General features: G+C 43.1%; 2 protein-coding genes and 1 long non-coding RNA gene across 3 annotated transcripts in view; 1 reads left to right on the top strand and 2 right to left on the bottom strand.

Moving 5' to 3' along the window:
* Nucleotides 1-24,151, bottom strand: part of LOC117160183 (pancreatic triacylglycerol lipase) — a 60,171-nt gene that overhangs the window by 27,659 nt on the left and 8,361 nt on the right. The gene's annotated exons all lie outside the window — the stretch shown is intronic.
* Nucleotides 740-9,326, bottom strand: LOC117160184 (pancreatic triacylglycerol lipase). The gene is made up of 8 exons (XM_033340742.2): nt 9,131-9,326; nt 7,798-8,763; nt 6,004-6,275; nt 5,178-5,448; nt 2,329-2,568; nt 1,695-1,928; nt 1,248-1,575; nt 740-1,082 (listed from the first exon to the last, which is right to left on the bottom strand). The coding sequence occupies exons 2-8, from the start codon at nt 7,967-7,969 to the stop codon at nt 977-979; spliced, it is 1,623 nt and encodes a 540-aa protein (XP_033196633.1). The 5' UTR covers nt 7,970-8,763; nt 9,131-9,326; the 3' UTR covers nt 740-976.
* Nucleotides 17,511-22,643, top strand: LOC143303773 (uncharacterized). Its single transcript, XR_013060402.1, has 3 exons — nt 17,511-17,918; nt 18,032-18,279; nt 18,508-22,643. It is a non-coding gene; the product is annotated as an uncharacterized LOC143303773 (long non-coding RNA).

Below are 24,151 nucleotides of genomic sequence, written 5' to 3'. Positions count from 1 at the left end.
CTTACTTCGTAACGCTTCCTGCCTTGTCTCGTAATTTCTTCTTTGTTATCGTTTTTCCACGCCTACCGTTCTTCCTAAATTTTCTAGTTTCACGAACGGTCCTCTGTGATTTCTCCCGCGCTACGATTCCTCGTAGAGCTAATAGAACTGTACGGAACTATATCGAAGTGGGATAACGGGATGTAGGGAAAGAAAACTCGTCGGGTGACAAAGAAACGTTAAGAATGACAAAGGGGATGGTTGACATTTTCATTTCTGACAACTTTACGACTTTCTCGGTAATTGGCGATTGCTCGTTAATCGAACGTCGTTAGGCGATAACTTTCAGAAGGATTCGCGTGGCCAGAGAACAGCAACGTCCGATTGATTTACTACAAAGTTTACTCGCGTCGCGTCAAACTTTGAGGCGAGATAAAGATCGAAAGGAGAAACTCGGGTCAATGCGCCAAACGGTCACGTGCAAATGGTCGGACCGTTGATTGCCGATTATGCGACTGATCGATTATCGAAAAATGAGTAGTTCCGATAACTACGTTCCCATTGAAAGAGTAAAAAGTAAGATATTTATATCCTTTGCTGCTATTTGGAAAAATTATGTTCCTTTGAGTTTGAATTACGGTCCGCTGGAAAGTTTAGAATATCAGATACTACTTTTATTTATATTCATCTTCGCGTATAGATAGCTTGTTCTTCTGAAAAGTTACATTTGAAAAACATCGTTACAAAGGTGCGCTACGAATTATTAGAAAAAAGTATATTTATTTCTTAAAAAATAAGTGGTACAATAAGCAACGAGTAAATGGTAAGAACGGTTCGCTTGTAACGTTACAACGTCGACGATTAATTTCATACGGTAGTGCGTGAAAAGCGAAATCTTGACAGCCAGAGTTACTACGAGTCTCTCGGAAGCTAAATTCGTAAGAAGCAAATTGTACCGATGGTCGATTTAAAGATGTTCGTCGTTCGAGAGATGTCCCTAGGTTGAGACCACGTTCAGCCGAGCTATTTGACAATTCTTGGTCGTCAAGATCTTTGGTTGCTTGGCGAGCAGAGCTTTCGATTCGTCAGGGCACACGGTAATGCTAGATTAAACAGAAAGAAGATCTCGCAACTGTATATATCAAAGTTGCGCGCGGATATCCTTGGTAACGATCGGACGTCGTTAGAAAAGATCGACATAAACGTCGCTTACGAGCGACGGTATACCTGCGACGTACTCGAAACCATCGTTATAACGCGATACGTACCTGTGAGCGGCCTCCAAACTCTCGACGCTCAACGAGTCGATATAGACGCGAGGCGTGTGCAGAAGCCTCCACGTGAGCGGATTGAAAACAGAGACTCGGTACTCCCACGAAATTTCCACTGATTCCAGTTTGCCAACCACGTCACCAAGCAGTACCACAGTGTGAGTGCTACCTGGTTCGTAGTACGTCGATTGAGAACTGAGCGGCATTCTCCCTGACTTTTCTCCATTTTGTCCAATTACTTTAAGCACGAAAGTTCCAACTTCGCCACCGTGGTCCACACTCTCGTTCGTCTTCGAGACGTTGACCACGACTTTGTAATGACCTCCTGCAAGTTTATTCGCCTCTTAACGATTTCGTTTCTTCGAATAACGAGCCAATAATAATAAAGTTATATCGTACGTACGTCGCTGCACGTCGTACAATATATAAAAGAAATATACTAACTGCAAAACGGTTTGGTGGATCCAGTCATCGAGTAGACGGATGCGTGGTAGTTTCCGGGTTGAGCGTCTAATCCGAACTTGGGACAGTACTGATTCACGCAGTCGAAGCAACTGCCTTCTAGAAACTTGTCCCAAGAGGGGCAAGGAACCGTCAGAAACGAACAGTTCGTGTTGATACTCTCTATGAAATATTCGTAACTGCGGATGTGATTGCAGCCGACGAATCTCTTTATCCCTGAAATCCACAGTTTCATCTATTTACCTATTTATCCTTCTCCGAAAAAGTTTATACTCGAGCCTCTCGCAGCGGCAATGTCCGAACCTCGCTATCCAAATAACCCGAAGGTTCTACCATTCGACCGTTTAGTCACGAGCTGCTAACACCGTTAGTGTACTAGTTTAACACCGTTCTTTCGTGTAGCTATCGTAATACGTATCGGGACGTAATACAATATTTATCTTTTATTTCTATTCAGTAGAATTCATTCGTTGCTTGATAGATACGACGATTCGAATCAGGCTCGTAGCAGACTATATCCATTGATAACGTCAACAGGCTAATTCGAATTATATTTACGATCGAAAGATACTATCGTGGACGGTTGAGATCGAGAAAGCGAGAGAAGCTAGCTTACCACGGAAGAAGCTGCCGTGTTCCAAGGTGATAAAATTGAGAACACCCTCGTTGCAACCAGGTTGATTGCGACCACCGTTCGGATAGAAATCGATATGCGCGACAGGTTGAGTGATGCCGAGGCCGCCGCTGATAAAAGGATTGCAATCGGTGTGGATAGCTGTGACGAAGGTGGCATCGGTCGGATCGAGCCGAACCATCGTCGACGTGTTGCTGAAATGCGGTTCGGCAGGATCGAGGCCTTGGAACAGAGAAACCAAACGGACGTGAGAGGCTTCGTTGATCGTTGCTGCAACCGTACACACTTTCGTCGCTTCGCCCGTTTCCGTCGCGTTCTACTTGTATCGCGTATACCTTCGCCGTGCAAACAGTTTCCCATCGGTCGTAGGAAATTCTTAAAACGATGGAGAATTCCGCGGAATTTTCAGCAAATTCTGCGGAATATCGTCGAGTCGCTACGAGTTCTAACGGAAACAGGCTTTTCGCGAATCCCGATGATCAATTCCTATTTTCACTGATTCGATTATTTTACGAATTTTCTCGTAAATTAGGAAAAGTTGTATAATTTAGTGGTAATCGTCGATAATTCTTCTTCTATCGCTTAACCTTTCGATCTATTATCTCGTCGGACCGGGCAATCGTTTCCGCTGTTGCGCAACGTTGTTCGCTACGTTACGACGATGCACGTAACTATTACGCGACGCTTATGTTTTCCGAGGCTAATGAACGTAGTATATAGCCAATAACGTACAGTTGCTCACGAAAGTAGTATTCCTACTTGTTGTGTTATTGTACGTTTAAGATGGCTACTTATCATGGTGGCTGCATACTAATTTTCTACCGCTAGGTTACGTATCAAATATTTTCTCGTACAATAGAACTTTAACAGCGCGCAATTTCTACGAAACATCGTGTATTTAATTTTATTTGAATTTTATTTCGTATTTTAATTCGTTCCATTAAAAAATGATTATTTGTATACTCTGTCGCGTATTAGCGACGATACGCTCGTATTATCTCGCGTATCACCTCGAGCACAACATCTTGAGATCGAAACTCGCAAAACACCCCGAAACCTTATCGCCATTTCCCAACTCACCCTCGCTTCAACTACGTCTATTTAAACCACGATTATTACGTACCTATAAACTCTTTCGTATCTTACGATTACTAAACTATTTAAAAGCTGTTCCAATAGAAATCAGCCGAATCACGGACATCCTTGTCCGCCTCGTCGACCCTTCTCGACTCAACCCTTTAAGCAAGATGTATTTAAACCACGATTATTACGTACTTGCAAGGTCCTTCGTATTTCGTTGTTGATAAACCGTTCAATGTCCCGACAGAAACCTCCGAAGCATCCCGAATCCTCGTCATTCCCTTTCCAAACTCACCCCTTCGAGTCACCTTCTCCGAGCAACGCCACTTCTTATCCCTACGTGCTCCCTTGTTCCCTCTGTTTACCAAATCTCGTCTTCGGGCGTGTCTTCGACCGCCAATACCCTGTTTTCATTAGAGCCCCTCGTCAACAAGCATCCGTCTGAAACTTCCAACCGTCGAGAAACAATCCACCCTACCGCCTCGCGATTCCATCCCGTTCGTCAGAAGCCAAGCCTACGGGAGGATCCTGTTTCACCCTCGACTCGCTTTCGTCCTGTGGTTTGCCCGTTCACCAAAGCGTAGCTCTCGTTGGTTCATGGTGTCCTGGTAATTCCCGATGGGATCGATAGCTTGCGTGACAGTGGTCTGGGTGAATCCGATCGAACGAACCCCTTCTCGGTTACCGGCTTTGAAAAGGGGTTGAGAAAGGGGTGGATCGATCGGAAATAGGAAAAGATTCTCGTGGAACGGACAGCTTTGATTCTGTTCATTGGAGGATCGGTTATGGCGATGGACCGGGGGTATGAGAATGGCTGTTAGGGGTTGATCGTGCACCTGTTAAGGGCTGTGTCGGTCGATAGGGTCGCTTTATTGGACGGTTCGAGTAGGATTCGGAATGTTTCGGGCGAATTTATCGGTTCACGAAGTGAGAGGGGTTGAGTTTCTTCGACTTTACGTTCATTTACATTCCGTTTACGTTCATTACGTTACGTTAATTCACCCCCACGTACCAACTTTACATTTTATTACATCGTTTTCTTACGTCGTATTTAGGCGACGTACAAAATTTATCGAGACAAGGTTGTTCGCACGCAAGTTGCAGCTATCTGTTTTAGCTGTACGAGTACCTTCGTTCGCCACTGTAATTAGCGCGTGTTGCTTTTTGATTTATAGAACCGATCGTTAGGTTTCTGATCGATCGATTCGCGCGATATTTGATGCGAAGTAGACGGATATACTTTGCTCGTGGGGGACAAAATGGCCGTGAGCCAAGGTTTTCGGTCGTTCTTCTCTTCCTTCCACTGTTACCCTGATCGTTTCTGATTCGATCGGCTATCTTCGTACGTCTCCGTTCGTTCTTCACCGTTGGTGGGGCTAATTTTATTCCACTCGATCGATCGTAGCGTACCGGAACAAGCGTGGAAATCACGTAAAAACGAGACATCGTGTGAGACGGACGAACGCGTTCAATTCCACGCAGTTCAGCGATATGCACCCTTTATGCTACCTCCGATAGCTTGCAACTTTTACGTACATAACGTCGCGTCAACTGCACCTATGTAGTTATCGGCGAAGACAACGTGACGAGAGAGGGAGAGAGAAAAATTAAATAACCGTTTGTTTCCTGAAAGTATTAGGCGAGATTATTTCGCCAAGATGCAAATTTCGGCAAGATTAGTCGGCTCTTAGTCATTCGCATAGAAAACGGGTAAAAATCGGCAGTCTAACGATTACAACTTTTCGACTTACCAGTGATCCTTCCAAGTTTATGATCGTACGTCTGCCTTAAAGTATATCCGATATAGCCGCAAGTATGCGCGCCAAGACTGTGCCCTATGCAGTGTATCCTCGTGGAATCCACTCGTCCAACTTCGATCAACTGATAAGCCAAACGAGCCGTCATCGCACCTACCAATCTTGTGTTGGCCACAGCTTGCGTGTATGGTGGACCCGCTCCACCGATCCAATTCACGATCACCACGTTGCTGTCTTCCTTGGTTAATAATTCCTCCATCGTTCTCTGTAGAAAAATTGATCGTAACGATAGTCGAATATTAGTCGTACGAGCGAACAACGCGAATCTATCAGCGAGGCTGAACGTTCGTTTTTAAAGAAAGTTCAGCGAGTCAGGGCACCGACGAAGGAGGACGTTCCGCGAAATTGCCGCGTGACGACGCCAGGTCTCTAGATCGCTTCCGCGACGAAAGACATCGCGACGAGTCTCGGTTCAGACGTCCTCTAGCAGTCAGCTCGTTCGCTGCGCGTTCCTCCTTCGGGATGGATACCCGGTTGCGATTAGTGGACGAGATGCTAAAACGATTCGACGATCGAATCTCGTTTGAAGACGCGGCATTTTTTCGCCATGGAAATCGTCGGTTGCCCGATGAATGGCTTAAAGCCGTAGAAAGCAACGGCGAATGCTTCGATCGAACAACATACGATATTATCTTTTCGAATAAACTTTGAGTTTCAAACTGAAAAATTTGGATTGTTCGTTTGTACAACAAATACATGGAGATACCGATAGACTCGCTAGAACTTGAAACGAGGAAAACCTATTTGATCAAGTACTTACCAAAACCCACGTTTTGTCGCCGTTGTCGAGAAAGCCATGAACGATCAAATAAAGGTTCCTATCGTTTCTAAGGGGCGCCCCGCGAATAGTTTCGTACTTATCGATTTTGAGCTCGCGTGGTTGTGCCTTATTATCTCGAGTGTAAAGCATGTAACGTGGATTTATGCTGTCCGGGCGAGCCGGAAACGTGGAGACTGGTCTGTTCTCTCCGGACCATGGCGAACCGATGTAGAAGCAGCCGTACGGATCGAAACATCGCCACATGTACCATTCTATCGAGAAACAAAGGAAACGGATACAAGGAAAAGCCTCCGAAACGCGTCGATTCTTTAACCTTAACAACTATATATATATATATATATATATATATATATATACATAAGATTCTTAATAATAATAATAAAAAAAAGGAAAGCACGAAGAAATCGTTGTTTGGTACGCGTAATTTTTCTTCTCAATTTTATCTCTAACGCTTTCTTAAGACGCTACGAAATCTTTTTTGCCGCTAAAATTAGAGTAAAATTGGAGTATCGAAACTAAAGGATCGCGGCGGAGATAACACGTAAGTATTTGCACGTGCGTGTACGGAATTGACGTTTAACATCGGTAACGATCAAATATCGGAGGAAATCGTACGAAATTTATGGAAAGTCGAACGATCCATCAAGTTTGAAATTGATCCTTATCAAAGATCGAAAAGTTAAATTTCCCGTTCCTTTATCTACTAGAAACATGGCCGTGACTATTTTAAATATCTGTCCATCCAACACAAGAGTAATGACGTCATTTACAATAGATCAATGTTTTAGCAACATCGTCAAAGGTTATCTCCGAGTGTTGACTCGTTATCTGTGCGCGCTATCAGTTCCTCGAAGGCTTCGCCACTGTTTTGTCTTCGAACTGGATTAACGATTAGCGTGTATGCATACGTATACAGTGTGCACAGCGCATACGGTCACGACAATAGGCACGTCACTTTCGATCGAAAGTATGTTCGATTACGTTGGAATATTTTTATTACAATATCCGGTAACTCGTATCGATTCCCAGTGACGATTGATATTTTTAGAAAATTGTCGCTCCTACTATAAATTCTCTCGCATCGATAACGATACCGCGCCGCCACGACATCCAAAGTCTCTCGCGTTTTTATCGATTTGCGCGAAATTGGAAAATTTCCTCGTTTACCTGAAATTATTTTATTATTTTATCAGGTGGTCTAAAAAGTCTATTTCACGAATCGGCGAATCACAAAATCCTAATTTTTGTCATTCTTCGAACAACTTTCTTCGTACTTAGCCTTTTAAAGTTTCGATGTTAAAGCAACGTTGAAACGATATTAGTAAAGTTAGCAAAGACGAGTTAAAAGACGAATTTCACACGTATGTCGATGTTCTAGAAAATTAGCTACATCGTAGAAAGATAATTGCCAAGGCAGATAAAACGAACAGAAATTCGTAATAATCTTAGAGGCAACGATAAAAATAGAAAGCGATTGGGAAAGTTAACAGATCGAGACGTCGATTTAGATTGTTATTTTGTTGCAAGTTTACGTCTGCTATGAGTAATTATATCGCGTTCTGGATATCTACTGACGTAAAAGATCCAGACAAATCACGTGACGAGACATATTAATGCGAGGGATGATAATTTCGACGAGTTTCATCTTCGCGAGAATTATTTACCGTTTTTAGAGATGAGCTCATTATCGTCGAGATTTCGCAAACCGACACTTCCCTTTTTCAAAATAATACAAAACTCGACGTTAATAAAGAAAAGTTCCAATGTACTCACGATCGTCAAAATCAAATTGGTTTTCTCGTTCTTCCGGTGATAACGTGGTCGTCGTTACGTTCGTGTTGTCGATAGTGTTCTCACCAAGCTCGGAACCCACTTTTTCAGGTAACGTGGCGATCATGTTGGCGGTGTACGCGAGTAGCATCATCGTCCCGTTCACGAACGACATTTTGTACAGTCACGCAACTCTACATAACAATAAACTCGAGCACACAATTTAAATCACTGCCAATCTACGAGCAACGTTACCTATCGATGCTTAATGCGACTTGGAGTTCCAACGCTTTGCCGCACAGTCACCAGACATTTTTCCAAACGTATTCTTCCTCTTCTTTCTTCATGTTACCAGATATTTACAGCGATTCCAATGTCTCGCGATCGTGTTCCGATTCTACTTGAGAAAGATCGTCGAATTGCACTGCACAAACTTCAAAATTCGTAAATCCTCGCATCAAACTCGAAACGAACGAAGCGAAGTTGGCGAAATTCTAAACACGATCCTTTGAAAATTTTGTCACTGAACAAAGTCTCTCTTCTAGAACTAAAGAACTCCCGTTCCGGCGTATCCGATCTTCCCAGCTGATACGTACGATTGTTCGTTACACGTATTATATGTATCAACTGTATATAGAATTGCGTGCCAGCGATGAAAAATCGTATTCGATGAAAAATCGATTGACGCAAAATGCCGATAGGTGGCCGTCGGCCGGAAACGATAATTTATTACAAAATAAAATTTCCTGCGCGTCGATATCGAAGTCTCTCGATACAAATTGTTCTTGCATTAATTAACGATGCTTTCGTTCGATATTTGATTTATGGTTCTAATCAAACGTGACCTTGATCTTCTTAGGCAAACTCGCTCCAATCGAGTTCATCGACGTCACTGATTTTTTCCAGTACCGATCTTCTGTATCGTACATGCAGTATTGTCGATTTCTTGGAAAATGCCGACGACGTTCTCTGAAAACAGTTGCCAATTTGTTATTTCGGCAAGCATGGATAAATAGATATTACCGCTGTGTAACAACTTGAATCCTTAGAAACAGGAACGTTCGCTTTTTCTCGGTATGAAACGTTTACCGTTTATTTGCCAAATCGTATCTTTTGCGAAACTGTAATGTGTATTCACGGAATACGTCATAGATTAATAATGGTATAGTAATACTTTTAATAACGTAAGAATAACGATAATAGCGTAATATCGCTATTCCATAGAAGATAAGTTGACGTCACAAATATGAACAAAATTCAAATCGGATATTGCGATCGTTCAAATTTCTAAAGGAAACGAATTTTTACTTTAGAAGTAGTAAATACTTGCTCTTACCTTGAGAAATCACAATGTGGAAATCAGCGCAAGGCTCTCGATGAAGAATCGTTTAAGAATTTAGTTCAACGTCGAGAGCAACTAACTGGTCCGTTCGAGGGTTCAAAGTCACGGACAATCGACTCGTGTGTAACGGAGGAACGAAGACGAGTTCGGCGTTCGAGCAAGCAACGCGCACTAATCACTGAAAAATGTGTACAGCTCCGTTTTATCGCGCCCCACTCTCTCTCTCTCTCTCTCTCTCTCTCTCTCTCTCTCTCTCTCTCTCGATGTCTCGCCGATCTGCTCTCCTCGGTTAGCTCGATGACAAAGTCTTGGACCGAATGCAAGGGGAGCTTCCTCGCGGAACCGGACAAGCCACTCTACTCTCTTAATCCGTTGCAAGAGGGTTGCTTTATTGTTCGTGGCTCGTGAATGTGTTTCCAGGAATTCGAAGTTTTGCGCAACGTTTTAGCAAAACCGTCCAAGATTATGATTTGACGCGTACATATTTGTACGTGCATGTACATTAACGTATTCCATAAATTACGAGGAGAAAATAATTAGCGTCAATAATTTATTCGTTATTTTTATTCGATACTCTCGATGCGAATAAATAACGATTTAAGTTCGTCGTCGTCCGGAAGGTTTTACGTAGACTTCCAGACGTACGTGACAGTTTGGCTGGTTTATGGATTGTAAACAAACGACTCTTTCTTCGCTGAGATGTTGTGGAACAACACGCAGTCCGCTGAATCGCCCCCATCTTCTATTTCGCGGCTAATTAAGACCGATGAAAGGCGGTCGGCCGAGTCTAGCAATTTGCGTTGATTCGACGGCTTGTGCAGCTTCGTGATGTCGGAACTGCTTCGAACGATGCTCTCGTCGCGAAAGATTACGCTGGAATACCAGCGAAAAAACACGTCCGTATAAAAGATTCCGCAGTCCGAATACTTTATCCGGAAACTACAACGAGCCACCTAAGAGTCGATAAGTTGAACGATACGGTGAAACGTGGTCGAACAGCTGCGAGACAAAAATTCTCTCTACCATTGAAAAGGCTTCTAGGGAAACCAGTGAATGAACGTGGCGAGCGATCGATAAACACGTGGCTGGAGGAACGTCATGGATCGATAGGGGTTCCTTTTAAGCAATTGCCCCTGGTAAGTTGAAACCAATGCGTCTAACATCCCCCACTGTGCAACCCCTGTGTAGAAAACAGCAACCTTCTACGCTCTTATACGTTCCTAAAACTCGACACCCCACAGATGTTTCTCGTATTTGCTCGAGGGATGTTGCGAAACCACCCTAAGTATAGCGGCGAACTTTCTGTACGTTCATGAGAGCTTGGTAAGCGAATCGTACGAGGGTTGCATCGTGATTGCTCTGAAACCTGTGAATGACACTTCTGTCGGGGTTGTCAGAAAATTTGAACTACTACCTTTTCTATAGGGGCGCTTTCGCGAGGGACGAAGGGCGGGGGATAACGGCGTTCGAAACGGATGGTTCAGGTTGTTGGACGTAGAGAAGGTCGCGATTAAAAGGAGTTGCACGGTGTTTTTCATTGCTTTTTTTGCGATTTATGAATTGCATAATGTCTTTTTTACCGTCCATCTTTTGCTTCCTGGGTTTTTATCGGATTTCCTTTATTTTAGCGGGGTTAGATAGAGACCGTGCTACGTACGGTTTCCGCCGAGTTTAAACCAAACTATGCGCGATAAGATATCAAATGAAATTGACAAACGCTCATTGTTTCTTATTTAATCGATAAACACGACTAAGCTCTTGTTATATCATTTCCTACTACAAAAATAAACTTTCCAAATTACTTCGTTCTATCTAATCTCATGCACTTTTTTTTTTATCGAATATTATACAAATGTATAAAATAAATGTGTAAAATATGCGTGTGTACGGACACGTGTCAGAAACGGATTTGGATATCTTTGGTGCGCTAACGATAACACGCGAGTATAGGCGTATAGATGGAAGGAAACATGGCTGAGAGTCGAATACACTCGGTTCTGAGACGAAGGGGCCTTCAGGACCCTTAGAACGCTCCTTCTAACCCCTGTTACCCTGTTACATCGCCCTATCGGATCCCCATTCATTTACGCGAGTATTCGTAACAGGATATCCCTGCAGGATACGAACGAAAGTGCACACCGTTTTAGAAAGTAAATTTTCATTGGCTCCATGAGCCGATATTCGATTGTTCCAACAATCTGGATGTATAGAAAAATGATCGTATAATTAATAACCAACGTTTCGCTAGATTGGGGTTAGGACGAGATAACTTTTCGCACCTAGGTAATCGAAAATTGACAACGTATCCCCAATTCTCAGAATTTTATCGACACGATAACGACGGTTCGATTTGAACCCTCTGTCGATTTTTGTACGTACGCGACGAGTTCGAAAAAGTAACGTTATCGAAAGAGTGGAAAATTTCAGATAACACCTTGACCTATGATTTTTATTGTAACATATTGCCCGCTGATACGCCGACGAACGTTCATCGTAATAAATCGTGTCGTAAACTCTACCAAAGTTGGTCTCATTTTTACGTAGATAAGCTTGCGATAGAGACCAGGAAAAGATCAAGAATAAAAGGTATTATAAAGATAGGGAAACGAAGCGTGATTGCACACGGAAGAAAATATTGAAAAATCGATCGTTCGACCTTTAATAAACGTACGCTAATTTACCCCTTATTCGATTTTTATATGAAACTTAATATATTTTATGGAATTTAACAATACTGATCGTAATACTCTTTCGTTCTTGTGTCAAATTTGCTAAATCTCGTACCCTTGTCCTACTGCAAATACTTTTAACACCCTACCTTTATCTAATAGCTAAGAAACGCTAGTTTACAATTGTTTTAGTTCACTCGCAAGCAGTACGTCTACGTGTAACGATGTAAAGATATTTCAATTACTATTTGAACAAACAACGAATAAAGATAATAGATATAAAATTAGAAGAATTCGTAATTCGATTAAAACTACAAAAGTTCGGCACATGTGCGTTATCCGCTCAACTATCGATCGTCGTTCTCCAGGAAGTAGGTAAGCAAGTTACTCCCTTAAATTCACTTTGAGTCCTCCGTGGGTTCATAAAGCCCTGTTCTCAATACCGACACGTGTCCGTTCAGTGTCGCGTAGAGCGTTTCACGTATACTGTCTTGAACATGTAACGACACAAGGCGACAAGTACGAATTTGGTCGTAGCGAATCTCCTGAACATCGCTAAATTCTAAATTGAATCTTTTCCTATCAAGCTAATAGTTCATATATATACGGTTATTGATCGCGTAAACGATGTAATTAATATCGATTACTAACTGTAGAAGATTTATATCTCAAGTGGTTGTCGTACAGCGACAAAACCGATCGATCGAACAACAACAACACGACGTCGAACGATATCACGATATAGAAAAAAAGTGCAAATTTTGATGCGACATTTAGGGCTGAAAAAGTTCGTACGATGCAAGTGACACGTAGAAATACAGAAAATGTCCAACACGTAGTAAATCGTTCTTATTTTTTAATCGTCGAAACGAGTTTCTATTTGGATCCTGTTTCTTCGCTAGCTTTTATAAAAATATAAATTTCTATTCAATTTGGACTGTCCGGGGTCTGCACGTTCGATCGTAAATGCTTAAAAAATGGTAGAATTTCTATGGTTGTTGGTGCAGCGCCATGTTTTGGACCACGGCCATTGCTCTGTGGCCCTTTTGGTGGAAATCACGTGACAGTGACCACGGTCAGGGTCCCTAAAAGACTTGTCGTCGTCTTCTAACATCCTGTGAACTCGGCCCTTTGTGAAACGTCCCCAAAGGGTTAAATAATTCCGCCTAATTTCACGACCGGTTACATCGTACGCGCCCTTTATCGAAATTGTCGTCCGAATACGAAAGGGAAGTCGACTGGTGACACTGACTAGGAGAACATGCCTTCGCATCGGTGTTCTCGGCCAGCTATGGAACGCCATAATTGTCCGAGCATCCCTTCTAACTGGCAGACGAATAGAGACTTTATTAAAATTTATATCGATTCTTACATTAATATTAATTTTCAATTAATGAAAACTTTCTGTTAATTCTTCGAATTGTTGCAGGTGGCCGTAGTTCGCTTGTAAAATTGATAATACAACGATCGATTATAATAATCGATAATGCAATAACAATTGGATAATTCCGCCACCGACGGCCATTTAGCTTCGAACAATTGAGAAAAAGTTTTATCGTTCAATTTCATTTTCTTTTCAAACACGCGGTACGTTAATTTATCTCTTCGGGCGATCGTTTCTGCCATTTTACGCGTTTATCGTATCCGTTCGCGTGTTTTAAAATCTCGTTGTCGTAGCCGTTCACCGCCAGTTCGTTGAGTTACGGGATGATTGACTGCAACCTGTAATTGGTCATTTACAAGGTTTTCCGTCTAAGATATTTTCAAAGCTCAGGAAAAAGTAGCGAGACCCTGGCTGTAGAATATACAAGTATCTTCTTCTCTTTCTTACTATCCATATATTTGTCTGTATCTGTCCTACGCCGAGGGAAGTTGTTGCGGATCGTGTCCTTTTGCAGGATTCTCAAAGGGCCACGGCGAGATGAGACGCAACCAGTCCTTTCCTCATGGTTTCCTAGTAAAAGTGCGTAGGCGTATGCCCTTTAGGGACCAACAGTCCTCGTTTTCCCATAAAAGGGCTTCCTTGTCCTCCGACGGCGTCCCATTCGATTTTCGGCCAGCCTCTCGTCTTCGTTTTATACGTTCCTGCTTCCAAAGTTTGTGTTTGACTCGTTATAACGTAAAACACTAACTAGCCTTCGAATCTTTTCACATCTTCGAACTTGCATAATCGTTACAAACTTAGTTACAGTACAAGTACGCATCGGATTAACGAAATACCTGTGAAACGTACAAAATTCAAAGATAGCGTTTAGCCGATCACACGAATCTCCACCTAAGTTCCGTTTCTTTGACTGCGTTTATACAAATTTTCCTGATTCTGATCAAAAGCCGGCGAAAAAGATTAATTAACGAAAATTTAAAAATCTAAATCTGTTTCGTTTAAAAATAGCAACGAATTAAGCGAAATAAACGAAGCAAATCGATAAATAATTTCTAACGTCTTCCCATTTCCTATGAGCGGTATTTGAAACACGTTTGTAGGATTATTGCGCGCTCAGCAGAGAAAGAGAACGTTAATGGAGAGTCAGCTTCGTTTCTATAACGGAGGGTGATTTACTTCCGCCTGATTATGAGCGTAGAGGGGATGGAGGGCTCGTTTAACTTCGATCCGGCCACAATTTTTTTTCCGCCGACTTCCGGAAGCTTCGACCAGGAAACCATGAACTGATGGCACTCGTCCGACAACGCGATTGGTCACGCGCATTAACATATCATTTTCCATGATCGATATTTCCTTGTGTACACGTACATGAAACAAATACGCAGCGTTCAATTACATTTCGTTCAATACACGTCGCGATATTTACGTTACATTTATTTAACGATAACGATGGTTCCGTTATTTACAGATATCCACGATTAAACAAAATTTTAATAATTGTATACAATAATTATATTTAGAAATAGTGAGAGCAACAATTCGTAAAGTTATCGTATTTTATCGTTGAAGCACGTAAAATTCCAGACTATGGAACTTAATTTAACTTCAATGGAAAATTGGATTTTTTAATAGGAACAACATATGCCCGTGCAATAAAATAGTTTTCGTACGTGTGTTAAGTACACGAACAAATGTGGTGAAAATCGCTGAGCCATTTTTTTTCTCACTGTTTGGAATATCGTGGAATCAGGAAATCATAGAGACGCCAAAGTCGGCCAGGAATGATGTCCCGCACAGGAAGCGGCCTGACGTGACATTGGCCAAAAGGACGTAAAACCCGTCATAAAACGCGTTCGCCTGGTAGGGAAACAAGACAACTCGCACAGTAGTCAACGGTATTAGGGAACCATGGGTTTCTAAGGTTTTGTTATTTCCGAGTAAGATGCTCTCTAATCGTAAGTAGAATAAGAATACGGATTCCGTTGTAATCTATACGAGTACGTATTTGGACGTTAAGCATAACAATTTTTTAATCGTTTTATTAAAGGTCTGTTAATTCGTTCGTAGTCATACGTGTTTCGTTATACAAAGTACGATATTTGTTAGAGTATCGCAGTAATAATAGCGACGAGTAGGTATCTTCGTATCGGATCGTTCCATGAGATACCCGGTCGTTGCTTTTCGTATACCAAATAAAGATAAACAATTTCCTCTTGGCGATCGATCAGCGCTGAATTTTCTCGACTTTTGCAATTCGCTATCCTTCTCTATTAAGTTTTCAATTGCAAATTGTTTAAAACACCGATAGTAATAACCGTCGTTGTTTGAAACTAAACTCTGAAAAAAAGCCGCGTTACTATCCCGACCCAGTATGCAAGAACAACCTACTTGGCCATCTGCTCGTTACCGTGTTACGCTTCCTCCTAACCTTCGCTCGAATTCGCCTGATAAACGCTACCAAGCGCAACCAGGAAGTCACCGTGCCAGGCGTCGTCGCTCGACTCGGAATTAAAACGCGATTGTCTGACCTCCAACAAGCTCATGTCGTCCTAATACCGTTGACATCTGCGCGATTTATCTTTCTTCAGCCGGGACAAATTGAATTTACCTCGCGGCAGGGTGGGGCTCGTCCGTCATTCTTCCGACTTATACGGCCGCTATATACGGCTTCATACTCTCCTGATAGTGCGTGTGCTCGCACTATAAAAACAAAACCACGTCGAACATGCCACGACAGGTGAATCGAGGGAACGTGCGTGCACACGGGTGGACAGGTGTCCGGCGAGCGTGTATGAAATCGACGACAAACGTCAATGCCGATGAACGCTGGCGCCTTTCAGGGGACCAGAAGGTTGCCCCGCTGGAATATAGTGGACGGGTTTCGCGTTATGTTCGCCTGTTGACGCTCGTGTCTATTCGTCTCTGTCCGTGCGACAAGCGAGCATAATTTACGAGGTCCGCGACCTCCGTATCTGCCGTCCTAGTAGCCGGGAATGAGGCGCTAAAGCGAGGAACGTGGCTGTAAAATGGAGGAGGATTAAGCGTTCTTCGAGAACAGAAGATCATGACGTGCAGAGACTCGTGGGTTAACGCGGACTTGAACAACACAGCAGCACCTCTTAACGCGGCACGTATTATTACGGCACACGGTTATTTACATATGTAAGCGTATCCTCTTTAAAATCGGACATTTCGTAGGAAAATCGATTTTAGTACGACGTAATCGAAAACGAAAGCAAAATGTTTCAAGTTCAGAGACGTAAGTGCTTTACGAACGGCTGTCGAGTTGACGATGTTTCGTCAAAAACCAAATCAAACGTACATAGCGATGTATCTTCGGCACTCTGCCATTGTGATTGATAATACTGGTTTAATGAAGAAGCACGAGCACGAAGACAAGATGTTGATGGAAAGATGACACAAAAAAGATGGCAATATACAATAATAATCGTAGAATACGCGAAACAACGAAAAGTATGTAAGTACTCGCGTAAGACGTTAGGCTTTCTTACTCAACGCGAAAATTGCCATGGTATCCTGCTACGATCGTCGTCGAATCAATCACCAGCAATGATGACAGCCGAACACCGTTAAGTATCAGGACTCTATAAACGGCGAGTAATTTGCAGAAACCAGGTGCAAGGAGTGAATGATCACGGTGGAGTTAACATTCGAAAGGAACAAACGAGACAAGAAACCATTTTCACGTATGTACGAACAAAACGCTTCTATTCGTCGACTTACCGAACCACGATCGATATTACATATTCGTTCAGCGGCACCGTGTCATCATCGTGTTACCACTGAATGGTAACGGTATAATCGGCGCAAACGACTTTAACGTTTCCAATTCATCGAACATAGGCTCAAAACGCAACGTGGAGGAGCGTCTTGTCCGAACACGACGCAAACGAGTCGAAAGTGGTGTGTCTTGGGACGAACCAAGAAAGCTGAGAATAATGGAGCAACTCCTCTACGAGACAGGGTAATATGAGACGTAGAAATCCGTTCGATGGCGAAGGAAAACCAACAGCCGCGACAATTCGTAGAGAACAAAAGAATGTTGGGGTGCTGTAACAGGACAGCATGTTCGGAACACCACTTGTCACCATCGATCCGTCACATTTGCGTGTGACAGTGCCTCGTTGCTATATAATAATTCCCATCGTCTACCCATCGAACCCCGATGCTTTTCTTTTTCTCCGTCTCTTGAACTTGGTTTCTAATCGACCTTTTACTCTTTGACAAATCTCTAGACGTATTTATACTCCAGGACATTTCAAAATACTGTATTACGTGTACGAGGCTCGGCCAAAGATAAATCGAACTTTGTTCGTAACTTCATATTTCGGTAAATTTAAAAAAAGAAGAAAAGAAAAAAGGAAAACAAACAATCGAGTTACTTTTCCATGTATGTTCCGCTCTCTTTTATCCTTCGTCACTAGATTGGTAATTTCTTCATTCCAGTAGAAAGTGGAGGGCTGGGCCAGAAGCACACGAATTATTCTACTTCCTCGGTGCTGTTGAAGGAACGTTGTCCGCCGAACGTCCTTTTAACCGGACGCAATTTCACGCAACTTTAACTCCTTTCGAATGATCGAACCTACACATTGCAATTTATGCAACGTTTCGGTAGATTTTGCGCCCTCAATGGATAAAACCTTTCTTTTTTACTACCGAAAGACGGTACCGCTTCCTCGCTCGTTGCGTTATCGATCCTCGTACTACGGTAAGTTCTCCCATAAAATGGTTAATTTGTTCCGTGTTGTATCTAAACCGTGTTACAAGAATATTGCGTTGTAGGAGGAGATCGCAATTTGTTACAATTTTTCGTGTTTTCAGAGTACCGTGTTACAACCTCTTTCACGCCGATCACACTCCTTGACAACGCTGACTACACTCTTCGACAACCCTGACAACGCTAAAAGCTCTCTGGCAACGCTAAAGCTCCGCTGGCAACTCAAGCCCCTGAACTCGCTACTAACGGCTACCTTTTATACCCTGGCTCCGGTATACCTGGCACATGTCCCATGGTCAAATAGACCCTCTTAATTACCCAGGGGTTTTCCCGATAATACACTATATACCTGGTACGTACATGTCCCATGGTCAAATAGATCCTCTTAATTACTCAGAGGTTTCTCCCGATACTACAGTACCGTATAATATATCTATAAATCCGGAACTGTATTCGTATATCGTACTGCCATCCGCGATAAGCTTCTTGCGTGAAACAAGCGTGTATAGGCTTAATGCTATAGATGTATGGTTAACGTTCACTTCTAACGACAAATTATACGTTATGTTTGTCATTTTAGGTGGAGGAGCGAATGAATTGGTTGCGCGGGTTCCATGCTTTAAAAGGGGATTCTAATTCCATCGTTTCGCTCGAACGAGTTCGGATAAAAAGGAATGCGGTGACAGCGATCAGGAAGCTATAACGGCGGAGAATCTTGCTCATTCCGCGTGTTCTCTCTTTAGTCGTTGTCCGTCAGACGGAAATTCGTGGCGATCGGGTAGGTTCAGGTTGTTCGTTCCACGCGTTCGCCGGAAATCGTAGGAGACGTACGCGCCGAGAAACGAGAACGGGTTGTGGGCGGTGACGGAACATTCATAGAAACTCTATCCGGCCCTCAGAGAGGCGAGGAGGTCAATCAGCATTTACTTCCCCTTTACGACTGCGAACAGTCGCTAATTCTGGCCAAACTTTCGTCACCGCGTCGATTGGTCGAACCGTTTCACCGATTCTCTCTGCTCCTCTTTTGTTTCCAGCGGCACAAAGCGAAGTTCTTCCAAAATTCTTCCCGGAATTTCATAACGTCGAATAACGTTTCGATACTATTTATCGTAATTACTATACATCTGTTTAATGACAAGGCCAATTTCTATCGTTTATATTTTTACGTATTTCAGGATTTTTCAATTACTAATTGCTCGTATAAAACGTGCCGCGGGCGATCTCCGAAGGAAAATAGAAATAACGTTCGCATCCCCTTTGTTCCCCAAACGTATAGGGGAAGATGTTACTACCACCTATCGCCCTATGTATTCCTAGCAACTTTCTCAATTTCTCTTTGTTCGCGAAATATCGTTATAGCCCGTTATACACTTTGATTAACTCCCTTTGTACCTCGTTCTATAACGTCAAAGGAAATTACACTTTACCTAAATCAAAAAGCGTTTCCCTCCGAACCCGATATAATCTCTGTACCGCCTCGACACTCCATCGACTTAACACGAATACAGCGAACCATTCGAAAGCCGTTATACCAAACAAACGAAACAACTTGGCACAATCACCGGCGCTTTAATTCTTTCTTACGAACGAGTTTAACGATTCGATAAGAATCAAACAGTTCTGCTAATCTCCGATAACCGTCGCTGCCTACTTATCGAAGCACCGGCAATCGATCGATCGAAGCGTTTGCATAATTCGTCCCACGCGACCATCGGCCGTAATTACGATCGAACCACGTACACGTTTTCGCGCGAGCACGTTACATTACATAAACAACGCGACGGTGTCAAGAAAAAAAAAAGGCGATTCCACTTTTTTCGACACCAGGACGCCATAGGCGCGTCTCGGTGGTTCGGTGATCAGGTGGAATACCTCGTGCGGTTTCCAATCAATCGGCGGCTTCCGGTGCTATCAGAGGAGCATAAGTGGACCGGGAAAACCGAACTTTCCTATCGTTCCGCGAGAAAAACGTGCGTGTCGCCGATGCGTCGCTCCTGATAGACGGCGACGCGGCCAAGACTTTTACGAACCGGAAAAGAAATCGCGGTAAGGAGATGCCGTCGTCGATCCGTCGACGAATCATCCCGTATTCACATATGTGAATGGCGGCGCGACTTCGTTCGAAGGAAAGGGTTAGTCGTCCAAGTGCTTCGAGTCACACATCGCGACAGGGCCGACATAACCGCGAGAGAGGTGCCCTGATATTCGTCTGGTCGTTCACCTCATATACCTTTCGAGCGGACACGTGCACTGGACACCAGTGGCGTAAAAGGGATTAGCGAGGAGACTCGTGAAATTTGAGATTTGAAAGAGAGCAACGAGACGCGTTAATTGGATGACGAATAAGGAATTCATCTAGATATCAGTGAGGTGTAGTTAGGCTTTCGTTCCGCAGAGTCTCCGGCGAATGTTTGTCTCTGGGTTTAGGGAGCGTTTGAAATTTGATTTCAACCTACGTGTGTATATCATCGGCGGTCTATCCGTAACTAAAAACACGTAAAAGTACGTTTGATCGACGAACTTAGCTTTCGAGATCTCGAGTGACGCTCAGCGGCTCACAATGAAGGGGCATATGAGTATTATCTATGTATGACATCTGTCGGTTACGTTTGTCGGAAAACTCTAATAAATCTTATCTTATAAGGCACATACGCGAGGCAACAGAAACAGCGGGCAGTATCGAATTTGTATTAAATAACAACGCGTAGCAATATGCTTGCCAGGAGTGCACCATGTTCCGCTTCGTGGAAACGCTCTTTGCCGACGTACCAGGCGTGCCAAGCCGGAATCATCGCTTGTCAAAACTGTCCATTAACGCGTCAGATCGATGGCATCATAACTCGACTAAGGAATAGGGCACGATACACGTTGAGGAGTTGTAGCGAATGCACACACGTGAGTAGGGGTCACCACCAGCTAAGCGCACCTAAGAAATGCCAACGTTCGGGTCAAGTCAGATGGAGGAAGGGTCTCGTTCTGATCGTTCCGATAATCGAAAGGGCTATCGGCAGTCTATTGGTTTGATCCCCCTGTCCCAGGCTAACAGAAGTTGGCTGGCAGTCGTACGAAATTCCTACGATCTTCCATGTGTCGGTACCATAGTCTGTACTCGACGGTCACCAGGTTAGTCACGACAGAAGCACGGTTTTCGAAAGCGTGTCACGCGATTCGTCGGCGATTAGCCGACGCAGTAGTAGCACAGAGTGCATTCAGCGTTTCTACGTTTCCACAGAGCCGGTCTGCTCTGGATGATGGAACGTCGGACAGCCTACCAATAGGAATAATTTAATCTGGTGCCCGAGGGAAAGGGTTGAATAAAATATATTCACATATTCGAAGTAGGCTGGTATACATCGCGAGAAGGTGTTCTATCGAGGTTGGCACGGGTTATAGCTTTGCCCTTGGGCAGTTATGTTGCTCTGGTGATTCGTCCCGTTCTTCGGAAACTGTCGTTCCGTGGACGAGTCGGAAGGGAGAATGACGACGATAGAGGCTAGGAAAACGGACAGGACGGGAGAGGAAAATTAATGGCGGGTGAAGCGAGGACGCTTGAAGGGATTCGGGTTGTCGTCGTTGGAGAGAAAGGGTTCGCCTCGTCGGGATTCCACCCACGCTTTTTTCACAGGATAACATCCTCGCGAGGAACCCCCGCGGGAAACCATCGGATCGAAGGCCTAGCCTAGGTTAGCGATGAGATTGCCTAGACCGGACCTATCCATCCAACGCGTTTCTCGTTTTCTCTTCGCTTTGTCGCGTAAAACGGTTACAAGCAAATACTTTTCCTGTAATTAGGAAAACGATCTTTTCGAACGCTATAAATTATACGCTGTAAATTTGCTTAAAATTCTCCTTCTATTTGCGATCTACGAATCCGATCTAAACCCATTCCACAGCAGAACAAACATCGATCCTTGATAGAACCGATACTTCCCCTTAAAGTCCCTCTCAACTATCTCTCTCTCTCTCTCTCTCTCTCTCTCTCTCTCTCTCTCTCAAACTTTCCAGCAGTTTCCCAGGCCAGAATCACGACTTCAACCGAGTCAACTCCCCCAGGACCAAGACCCAATTTATACCACCATTCCCACCCTAAATTCAAAGGGTTTTTAACTTCCTTATCCAGGCCAAGAGACCTCCTACATTCTGATAGCTGCCTAACCAGTGTCACCTGCGGTGTAATTAATATTCATACATACGCCTCGTGAACATGACGTCCCATAGCCGCGTGCCGTTACAAAGTAACGCAAGCAATATCGTGCCGTTATTATCGGCATCTTTCGTTTCAGCATCGAAACGATCTAAGCTATCCGAGTGAGTAATACTCGTGGCGAAGGGATTTAGGCTAGTTTGTCCGGCGGCAAGTAGCTTCAGTCCATCGACAGACTCGTGCTATCAGGATACCATGGAAAGGCCAGCTGATTATTGGATGACACACAAAAGTGCTAGGGGAACATAAATCACGTGATTTTCCACGGAGTTAAACATTTACGATGATTAACGTGTCAATAAAGAGACGATCAACGATGGTTTTAGACAATACAAGAGTAAACAAGACGATCAGGGGAGGAGGAACGACGAGGAGATGGTTTGGACAGCGAATTGGGGTGCGTTACCCCTGGGGCTGGCACCAGTCCGGTTTATTCTCCGCCAGGAGGCGGTTCGGAGGATTAATGGATTGTGCCGTTATGTGTCTCGACCGGGGGGGGGGGGTGGGATCATTCGAATGGGATGGACGAATGGTGCTCTTTATGGACCTCGTCGGTGCATGTAGATCGCTTTACAATGTTTTCTGAAATATTCCGCGAGGGAAGCTTATTAGCCAATTTACGTCTTTTCCATTTCGTATCACTTGTTATCGCTCTTTAAGAAACTCCATCGCGTTTGGTGGTTTGGTATTGTAATATATACATATATATATATATATGTATATATATATATTACGAATAATTTATCTTCAATTCATGCCGAATCTTTTGTTATATGATCAATTATATAATTCTATATATCGCATTCCATATATACCGTATATAGGATCATTACGACGAATAGTATCAAGTTGTAAATAATTTATTTCGAACTTCTTCTTTCGCTAAATCCATTATCATCGCGAAACGCAATCTGATTTATATAATTTACTACGTATAATACGTTGTATAATCTATTTTCTTTGTCGAACTTTAAATATCTTTATTTCGTAGGTTAATGATATTAGAAAGGATCGTTATACTTTTATCAGTTTCTAGACACTGGATTTCGCGTTTAATCTGGGAGAATCATAAATTCTCGCGACAACAACACGCGTGAAATATTTATGAAGCTGCCATGGAAAGATAGAAGAAACGTTTTACAGATAATAAATGATAATAGAACGTTAGAAAGTGTAATCGTATGTTTCCTTTCATTCTGTGAAATTCACTTCCTGAATCCTCGCCCAGCGAACCTCTCATTTCCTCCATTTATATAACCTGCTTAAACGAGCTCTCTCAATCACGGAATCCGTTCCCTCGTTTATAACATTGTACTACTTCCACGAATTAGTACCTACCAATTAGGACTAACTAACGCAGTGTAATTAAGTCCAGGTTATATAAATCAGCGTTATCATTGTACGACGCAAGCGTTTCGAGAGTTTCTTGTCTACGGTCAATAATACCGAATGTTTGAAATATATCCAATTCTAGCGCTTTCCTACGTATGTAACGTTCTATGGGTCCATTTTGTACTCCGTCTTGCTAATTTGTGCATTCTATGTGAACATTCGTGAACCTAATTAATTGATATCTAAACGTTACAATAAATACAACGGCGTGGAAATATTTTGTCGTAGCTACTGTATAATCCTTTCCCAATATTTAAATCATACCCCCATGCCCAAAAGCACACACACCCATTCCCCTATTCGTCCACGGATCACGATCACAGCCGATCGATCAAGCCACATAAAAGTACGTACTATCGAACGATATGGAATTTGATATACCTATCCCGATTAAACGGTGTGTAAATATTACGATAAACAGGATAACGTGCTAATATATTTTGTAATCACGGTGCGATATGTCGCCGCTATTTCGGAATTTAGAGCTACGAATCTGCAAATTGTACCATATCCATATCCAGAAACACGTTCAACCGTTCCCCTATTTATCCATAAACGGTCACACCCGATCAACCACATCCGACCGCAGCACCAAGTTTAGGGTTAAGAAGGTGCACCTACACAACGT

This window comes from Bombus vancouverensis, chromosome 16 (assembly GCF_051014615.1).
Source record: "Bombus vancouverensis nearcticus chromosome 16, iyBomVanc1_principal, whole genome shotgun sequence".
In the NCBI taxonomy this organism is placed as follows: Eukaryota; Metazoa; Arthropoda; class Insecta; order Hymenoptera; family Apidae; genus Bombus; species Bombus vancouverensis.
Note: the sequence above shows the minus strand (reverse complement) of the source record. Positions and strands in the feature narration are given on the sequence as shown.

Coding starts and splice junctions, on each gene's coding strand:
- LOC117160184 (XM_033340742.2), bottom strand. CDS start 7,969: ATGTCGTTCGTGAACGGGACGATGATGCTACTCGCGTACACCGCCAAC. Junction 5,449..6,003: donor GCGACAAAACGTGGGTTTTG/GTAAGTACTTGA, acceptor ATTTTTCTACAG/AGAACGATGGAGGAATTATT. Junction 1,929..2,328: donor ACACGGCAGCTTCTTCCGTG/GTAAGCTAGCTT, acceptor TGTGGATTTCAG/GGATAAAGAGATTCGTCGGC.